This window comes from Danio aesculapii, chromosome 19, assembly GCF_903798145.1.
Source record: "Danio aesculapii chromosome 19, fDanAes4.1, whole genome shotgun sequence".
NCBI lineage: Eukaryota > Metazoa > Chordata > Actinopteri > Cypriniformes > Danionidae > Danio > Danio aesculapii.
The window spans coordinates 43958477-43968244 of NC_079453.1; the positions used below are offsets into that span (position 1 = coordinate 43958477).

At 39.7% G+C, this 9768-nt stretch overlaps 1 protein-coding gene across 1 annotated transcript in view; it reads left to right on the forward strand.

Annotated features, from left to right (window-relative positions):
• The window catches only part of tinagl1 (tubulointerstitial nephritis antigen-like 1), a 63032-nt gene extending 53626 nt beyond the window's left edge, over positions 1-9406 (forward strand). Inside the window, exons 11-12 of the mRNA XM_056480060.1 lie at positions 6854-6899; positions 9034-9406. Of these exons, the coding sequence (XP_056336035.1) occupies positions 6854-6899; positions 9034-9198 (211 nt within the window). The 3' untranslated portion in view covers positions 9199-9406. The remainder of the gene's footprint in view (positions 1-6853; positions 6900-9033) is intronic.
• The last annotated feature ends 362 nt before the right edge of the window (positions 9407-9768 follow it).

A 9768-nucleotide genomic window follows, 5' to 3' on the forward strand; every position in this document is an offset into this window, starting at 1 on the left:
CACTTTTTACAGTGTTTACAGACAGACAGACAGACAGACAGACAGACAGACAGACAGATAGATAGATAGATAGATAGATAGATAGATAGACAGACAGACAGACAGACAGACAGACAGACAGACAGACAGACAGACAGACAGACAGACTTGTTAACTTAATAGACTTGTGTTGGGAAAACTTCAATGAATTGTGAAACCCTGCACTTTTTACAGTGTTTACAGACAGACAGACAGATAGATAGACAGACAGACAGACAGACAGACAGACAGACAGAAAGACAGACAGACAGACAGACAGACAGACAGACAGACAGACAGAAAGACAGACAGACAGACAGACAGACAGACAGACAGACAGACAGACAGATAGATAGACAGACAGACAGACAGACAGACAGACAGACAGACAGACAGACAGACAGACAGACAGACAGACAGACTTGTTAACTTAATAGACTTGTGTTGGGAAAACTTCAATGAATTGTGGAACCCTGCACTTTTTACAGTGTTTACAGACAGACAGACAGATAGATAGACAGACAGACAGACAGACAGACACACAGTGCTTAATTTGTACGTAAATAAATAATTCCCAGAACAAAACCAGAAAATAAAAGTTACCGTGACCGACGTCCACCACACAGTTTTAGTTTTCCCAGAACATGACGTTAATAAATGGTTATAGCACAAAAAAAAAAACGAGCATCAGATTTCTGAACAGTCTTTAATTATTTTGTGCCATATAACGTTATAGGTCAGACATGGATAATAAAATCATGTAGCTACAAACATAAACCGTCTGATCAATCACTATTCAGTTCACTTCACTATTACGTGCTAATTGAAAATAATAATTAAATGACTCAGTCTAATCTTCAAGAGCTCACCTCTTCTGTCATGTTTTCTGGCTGACTTGAGATCTCTTCTGTCTCCCACTATCCTGATCCGTCTGTGCAGTTTCATCTTCTCAAGATTTCTTTTGATCAGGCTCATTATTCGTGGTTTTAAAATATTTATATATGCTTTACTGCCTCTTTGCCATTTTGAAAATATAAATATTATTTAGGTAGGCAACTATGGCATTATTTATTTTCTCTGCTCACAGCACGCGAAACAATCACCAACCAATGGGAGTGACTGTAAACATAAGAAAGACGATTGGCTGAAAATATTGTTGAGGGCCAATAGTTAAATGTGACTTTTGCTTTAGCTTGTGCATGTTGACTACTGTCCACACAGCCTTCGCTTGCACTTATTCACATTCGCTTTTCTCTCTCTCACACACAAACACACACGCAGTTGTTCACCATGCACATGTTAATTCCGGATCCATTAAAATAAATACCGGAACGCAAAACACGAATATCTGACGTTTTTCGTAACAAGATCTGGCAAGATCCGGCTCAAATTAAGCACTGAATATACAGGTGATGCTGCAAGTCTGTTAAAAAGTGGTCATTTTCTCAATTCAAATGAGTACACTCTAAAAATTGGTGGGTTTCACTCAAGGAACTAAGTTGACTTACTAGTTTTTACAAATGTAAGTGGATTGAACATAAAACAGTTAAGTTGTCCCAAAAAAACCTGAAGAATTGTGTTGTTTCTGCTCATTTTAAATAAGTAGTTTGAACAAACAGCAAACATCTTTTTATTTATTTTTATTTATTTATTTTTTTTACTGTAGCTGCTTGGACCCAGAAACAGTAATCTATACCTCACAACTTTAGGATTAGGGTATAGCAGGCGATTTCAGCCCTTATTTTTTTCACAGTGTAGTCTTTCCCTGACAGTGTATGTCCATTGGCTGAGTTCCTGTTCCTCAGGTGTGCCTCTGGTCACCTCGTCTGACCTGCCGCTGGTGTCTGTGAGTGTGTCATGGTTCAGTGCTGATGGTGATACGCAGCCTGAGTCCGTCTGAACCCCGGCTTTTCTCCCGGCCTCCTGTCACTCGCTGACTCTGCAGTTCTTGCGCTGCTCTAGACGTTCAGAGGACGCTGTATAGCCCTATGGAGTTGGCATACAGGGGGCAGCGGCAGTGTTTTTACGGGGAAAATCCCACCACGGTGCATTCGGCTAAGCCTAGGGCCTGGGAAAGTTTGTGGAAAGCTCAGTGATGTCCAGTGTAATGGAAATGGCATTGTTCAGTACAGACAGAGAGGCCTAAACCCAGCGCAGGTCAGGAGCAGTGTGGTATGTCTGTCATTGTCCAAAGCCAAGGACAGAAAATATGGTGAGATAAGAGCATAGCAGGGGTCTAAACTGCGCTTTTCATGCATTTGCCAAACACACAGCCGCTGGTTTTGAACTTCTGACTCGCCCATGTATTTTAAACAGGGGCATATTTTTTTTTAGGTGATTTTGTTTATTTTTTTTGATTGTACTGAGTACTGACTTCCCCTCGTGTGGATATGCAGATTATTTGGGAACAGAATGATACAGTGTGTTCCCGAGCCTGATGGAAAACTTCCTTTAGAAATAGAGGAGGACAGAACTATATTTATTCCAAACATTCCACACATACATATAAATAGCTCCCTGACAGAGTTGAAGTCTAAATTATTAGCCCTCATGTGATGTTTTTTATTATTTTACAAATATTTCCCAAGTGCTGTTAATGGTGAGATTTTTTCCAACACATTTTTTAACATAAAAGTTGTAGCAACTGATTTCTAATGGCTATTTTGTATTTGCTATGATTGCGTACATAATATTTTACAAATTATTTAGCAGGATACTACACTCACCGGCCACTTTATTAGGTACACCATACTAGTACCGGGTTGGACCTCCTTTTGCCTTCAGAAATGCCTTAATCCTTCGTGGCATAGATCCAACAAGGTACTGGAAATATCCCTCAGAGATTTTGGTCCATATTGACATGTTAGCATTACGCAGTTGCTGCAGATTTGTTGGCCGCACATGCATGATGCGAATCTCGTTCCACCACATTACAAAGGTGCTCTATTGAATTGAGCTCTGGTGACTGTGGAGGCCATTTGATGATTCACGCTTAATGACATGGTGCATTATCCTGCTGGAAGTAGCCATCAGAAGATAGGTACACTGTGGTCATTAAGGGATGGACATGGTCAGCAACAATACTCAGGTAGGCTGTGGTGTTGACACGATGCTCAATTGGAACTAATGAGGCCAAAGTGTGCCAAGAAAATATACAACACACCATTACAACACCACCCTCAACCGGTCATACAGAGCATGGATCCATGCTTTCATGTTGTTGATGCCAAATTCTGACCCTACCATCTAGATGTCCCAGCAGAAATTGAGACTCATCAGACCAGGCAACGTTTTCCCAATCTTCTATTGTCCAATTTTGGTGAGCCTGTGTGAATTGTAGCCTCAGATTCCTGTTCTTAGCTGACAGGAGCGGCACCCAGTGTGGTTTTCTGCTGCTTTAGCCCATCCGCCTCAAGGCTGGACATGATGTGCATTCAGAGATGCTCTTCTGCATTCCTCGGTTGTAACAAAAAGTTATTTGAGTTACTGTTGCCTTTCTATCAGCTGGAACCAGTCTGGCCATTCTCCTCTGACCTCTGGCATCAACAAGGCACTTGTGCCCACAGAACTGCTGAACAGATCCACAGAATTGGATATTTTACTCTTTTTCGGAGAATTCTTTGTAAACCCTAGAGATGGTTGTGCGTGAAAATCCCAGTAGATCAGTATTTTCTGAAATACTCAAACCTGCCCGTCTAGCACCACCTATCATGCCACGTTCAAAGTCACTTAAATCCCCTTTCTTCCCCATTCTGATGCTCGCTTTGAACTGCAGCAGATCGTCTTGACCATGTCTACATGCCTAAATGCATTGAGTTTCTGCCATGTGATTGGCTGATTAGAATTTTGTGTTAAAGAGCAGTTGGACAGATGTACCTAATAAAGTGACCAGTGAGTGTAGTATTCAGCTTAAAGTGCAATTTAAAGGCTTAACTAGTTTAATTAGGTGACTTAAGCAAGAGGTTAATTAGGCGAATAATTGGAGTGCAGTAGTTTGTTCTGTAGCTAATCGAAAAACACTTTTTATTAAATTGGCTAATAATGTTTACCCTAAAAGTTGTTTAAAAAAAAATTTAAAATTTATTTTATTACGGCCAAAGTAAATTAAATAAGACAGAAAAAATATAATAAGAAATACTGTAAAAAATGTCCTTGATCTGTTAAACAGCACTTTGGAAATATTTGAAGAATTCAAATTTCACAAGAGGGCTTATAAATTTGCCTTCAACTATATATACAGTCTTAAATAAAGGTACAAAGTGTGGCATATGGTGATACCTCAAAGGTACATTTTTGTACCTTACAGGTGGACATCAGTACCTTTAGGGTACTCTTTTGTACCTTTAAGATATTATGAGGCACACATTTGTGTTTTTTAGGTATTATTATGTACCTTTAATGACCCGTTAGCAACAAAAATAAACCTTTTGAAAAAAGGTACTTGCCCCAGTGACAGACTTTGAACCTTTATTTTTGACGGTGTAGTGATAGGCAAGCTAAATGTTCATAGCTCAGACAGTGAAGGGTCAAGGGCTTCTTCTGTGATTGGCCAATACTCCAAGAACCAGGATGAGTGGAGAAGCGGAAGGAAGTTCTTGGCATGGTGAAGGTTCACAGCATGCAATTGTTGTTGACTTGTGAAGATGTAAAGGGGCGGGCGGGATCGGCTTCCTTCCTCTGAGATGTGGACACAATTCAGCTCATCAAGGGCCTGGATGTGATTTCATGGTTAATAGAGTCTTTTTATGGTTTTAACACTTTCAGTTTCTTTCAGTGTGCGATGTTGCTAAAACCTTCACTCTGAAGGGAGGAATTACCTGTATCAGCAACACTTTTTCTGAACTCTCTTTGATGCCTTTATTGCAGTCCTAAGTATTCTTCCAGGAACATTCAACACACAGTGTCCTCAATATAAATAACTACCCCCTAAGGGGACAGAGCCAGGTGGAGTTGTGTTAGTTGTGAGGCCTGTTTGAGTTGTTAATAATGTTTTGTCATCATAAGCAGGAGACCCTGTTTCGCAGATATAATATAGTGACACATACAGTTTCTTCCCCAGCTGTTACATTCAAACATATAACGAACATTATGACAAATTCTCGGTTTTGTCATACTTTTGATATAACTTTGCGTCTGTTTGAGCCTCTTTTGTGTCTATTTGAGTCTATTTTGTGTCTATTTAAACCGTTTTTTTGCTTTCCCCTTGCCAGGGCTATTTTTAGACTTTTTGGCAGCCTAGATTACTATTGTCTCAGTACTGACAAATGAAACATTACTGCACCTCGCATTTGTGTATCTAGAAAACCAGAATTCAGGAGAACTGACAGGGCTTATATTTAGGCTCTGCCCTCTTCTGGAAAGTGGGCGGGATGCAGCAGATAATTTGCATTTAAAGAGACACACACAATAAAAGTGTTTTTTCTTCTACTCATAAAGAGGTATTTATAGCATGGTATAATTAATGATCCATGAGGCAGTTTTAGCTGAAATAGAATTTTTCTGAAATGTTGAGCTGTGATGATGGCTGATACTTACATTTTATCTGATTAAAAAGAGCAAAATAGGTCATGTGACTTACTTTTTTGTGATCCTGCCATGAAGTTTGTAAAAAAAAATATGAAATTTACTTGAGGAAAACTATTTTTATTAAGGAATTTATCTTGACTTAGGCATATTTTTCTTATGTCATTTTCTCCATTTATCACACTAAATGTATAAAGATCATATGTTATATCTACAAAATATTTAAAGGATGTAATTTTTAGAGAGTTGAAAGTACTACAATTAGTCTAGGGTGGTAAAAAGAAATAGTATCAGAGATTTTGTTGAATTAAGCATATTATTCCTGTTTTTGTTCATTCATTCATTTTTATTTTGGATTATTCCCTTTATTAATCAGAAACCGCCACAGCGGAATGAACCGCCAACTTATCCAGCATATGTTTTACGCAGCGGATGCCCTTCCAGTCGCAACCCAACACTAGGAATCACCCATACACTACGGCCAATTTCATTCATTCATTTTCTTTTCGGCTTAGTCCCTTTATTAATCTGGGGTTGCAACAGCGGAATGAACCGCCAACTTATCCAGCATTTGTTTTATGCAGCGGATGCCCTTCCAACTGCAACCCATCACTGGGAAACACATACACACTTATTCACACACACATACACTACGGACAATTTAGCCTACCCAATTCACCTATACCGCATGTCTTTGGGCTGTGGTGGAAACCGGAGCCACCCAGAGGAAACCCACACGAACGCAGGGAAAACATGCGAAACTCCACACAGAAACGCCAACTGACCCAGCCGAGGCTCGAACCAGTGACCTTCTTGCTGTGAGGTGACCTACTGCGCCACTGCGTCGCCTACGGCCAATTTAGCTTAGTCAATTCACCTATAGCGCATGTCTTTGCACTGTGGGGGAAACCAGAGCACCCGGAGGAAACCCACGTGAACACCAGGAGAACATGCAAACTCCACACAGAAATGCCAACTCACCCTGCCGGTGCTTGAACTAGCGACCTTCTTGCTGTGAGGCAATCGTGTTACCCACTGCGCCAACAGGATGCCCCCTGTTTTTGTTCCATTTATTCAATTTAGACTTCTTCTGAACAAGATCATACAAATATACATTTTAGATATATAGTCTATAAAACAGGACTTTAATACTGATTAGGAAATTGTGTTTTGTTTGTGTAAGAATGATCTGTATTGAAACTTTTAGTTGGATGTCTACAGTTCTTCTATTTCTCACCCCAAAAACTGATTCAAATGCAAATGTTTAGCTGATGCACAATAAGTGTCTGAATTTGTATTATGTTTTTTTCAGATGGGGAGAGGATAGAGACTACAGTGGCAAAACACACAAATACTGGGTGAGAATGTACATCTGATACACTGATCTAACACTCGTGCTGTACAATTTTCACTCACAAATTGCACTCTGAAATTTTCTGAAAGATTTTCTCAATGAACTAATGAAAAATTTTAAAAACTAAATAAATTCACTTAATGAATGGGAAGATGTGGATCATACACAATTTGGTTTTAGTTGAAAAAATATGAAGTTTTGATTGTTTTATAAAATAACATTTCTTTAGGTTGAAGTGGAGCTTAAAGCAGTTGTTCACCCAAAATCTAATTAAATTTTGGAAAAAAATGTTACTTATTCATCTTTAAGTGTTTGAACACAGTCGAACACAAAGGAAAATGTACTGAGGAATGTTGGAAAAAACAGCCATTGACTTCCATTGGTATATTTTGGTTCCTACTATGGAAGTGAATGGCTGCTGGTTTGGCTTTCTCCAGAATATCTTTCTTTGTGTTCAACAGAAGTAAGACATTCAGACAGGTTTGTAACCACTTAAATGTGAGTAAATGCTGACAGAGTTTAATATTATTATTAATAATAATTTTTTATATTACTATAGAATTTTTCTGCATACTCAAAACGCTTTACACAATCTCCTCATCCACCACCAGTGTGCAGCATCCACCTGGATGACACGATGGCAGCTATATTGCGCCAGACCACACACCACACACCAGCTGATTGGTGGCGAGGAAACACAGTAATGAAGCCAATTATGATATGGGGATAGTTAGGACGACATTATGGACAGAGGCCAGTGGGCAAATTTGGCCAGGATGCCGGGGTTAAACCCTTACTCTTTGAGGACATCCTGGGATTTTTTTAATGACCAGAGAGAGTCAGGACCTCAGTTTATCGTCTCATCTGAAAGACGGCACTCACTTAGCAGTATAGAGTCCCCATCAATATACTGGAGCGTTAGGACCCACTCAGACCGCAGGTTAAGCGGCCCCTGCTGGTCTCACTAACACCACTTCCGACAGCAACCTAGCTTTCCCAAGTGGTCACCCATCCAGGTACTGATCGGGCGCAGCCCTGCTTAGCTTCAGTGGGTGACCATTTAAGATTTTCAGAGAGCTAGCTGCTGGACAAATTAGTTTTTGAATGAAATATCCCTTTAAATGCAAACATTGTACACAGATTTTAAATGGATTATAAAAACTAAAATGCTAATTAGTATTTGTCTTGTTTTGAGTCTAAATATCTAAAAATTCACAAATCAAAAAGCATTTCAAGAGTTCACACTTAGCTCACGATTTATACATAGCTTGTTTGGCGTGCTGTCCCGGGAGAGAGCCCTGAGCTCAAGGTATCCTCGAGCCCAGTGCTCCCTCCTTTCACAGGGCGAGGGAAGACTGAGCTCAGGTCGATCTGAAACTCCCCAGCTGCTGAGGCCAAGGTGAACTTCCTGAGAGTAAGACATAAGAAAAAAGATTTAGGCTTATTTTATCTATAATATAGAGCACATTTGGATGGTGGGAGGAAACCAGGGAACCCAGGGGAAACCCACACGGAGCACATGCAAACTCCGCACAGGAACACCAGATGGCCCAGTGAAGACCCAACGCCATTGGTATTCTTGCTGTGAGACAACAGTGCTAGTCACTGAGCCACCATGCCACCCATTCTGGATAAAGGTGGAAGAAGGGGAGGAGGGGAGTTTCTTCCAGACGAAGATAGTTGTAGAGAGGAAATGAGGATATATACGTATATAGTGACTTGGGATCCTTTGATTGGAGGATCATGATTAGCCAATGTGGACCAGCTGGGTCAATCATGAGCACATGCTCCTCTCGAAATTAGTTTAAAATTTAAACTTCACTTAGACAAGTAAAAAATGTTGTTTTGTTTTAAAAAATAAAAAAGGGGAAAAATGCTCAATTATCTGCCAGTAGGGTAAGCAAAATTAACAAGTTTTCCGTTTGAGTTCACATTATTTTGCTTAATCTATTAGCAGAATATTTAGCTTGTTTTAAGAAAAAACTCGCTTAATTTTGATTTATTATTTCTGAAAACAAAATATGCTTTACTTGTCAAGAAAATGCATCTTGATTTAAGAATTTTAAGATATTTGGACTAGAAACATAACAAAAATTATATGCAGTGTGTTTTAAACCAGTCTCTTCTCGATCCCACAGATTGGAGCAAACTCATGGGGCAAGAACTGGGGTGAGGACGGCTACTTCCGCATCGCTCGCGGTGTGAACGAGTGTGACATCGAGACGTTTGTGATCGGCGTTTGGGGCAGAGTCACTATGGAGGACATGCACAACCACCATCATCATCACGGACGCCGCAAGTAGCTCCTGTACGCATCACTGGATAATTCAAGCCAATAAGGTCTTGTGCAGGTTTGCTAGAGTCTCAATGTCCACCAAACCCCAGTGCCTTCTGAATATCACACAGAGAAAGCAATGTCCGCTGCCCCCCTCTGTCCAAATACACAAATCCACTGACGTCTAATGGGAGAAGATCAAACTCAGATATATATATATATATATATATATATATATATATATATATATATATATATATATATATATATATATATATGTGTGTGTGTGTGTATATATGGCAAATATTAATGTTTTTGGTGGAAACCTGCTTGTTACACTCCATTGCTGAAGCTCAAATAACAAACGCACTCAGGATTCAGTTTTCCAAAAACACACTTCACTTCTCAAAGGTCTAATATAGAGATAGTAGGGTGTGTCTTGTGTTTTCTTTTTCCTACCTTTGGGACTCATCATCATCATCATCATCACACACACTAATGCCTAGTTCACACTTCATGATTTTAAGACCGATTTGCTAACAAGCTTGCTCACAGATCAGGCTGTGATTGGAGAAAATCAGTCTTTAACAATCAGAAT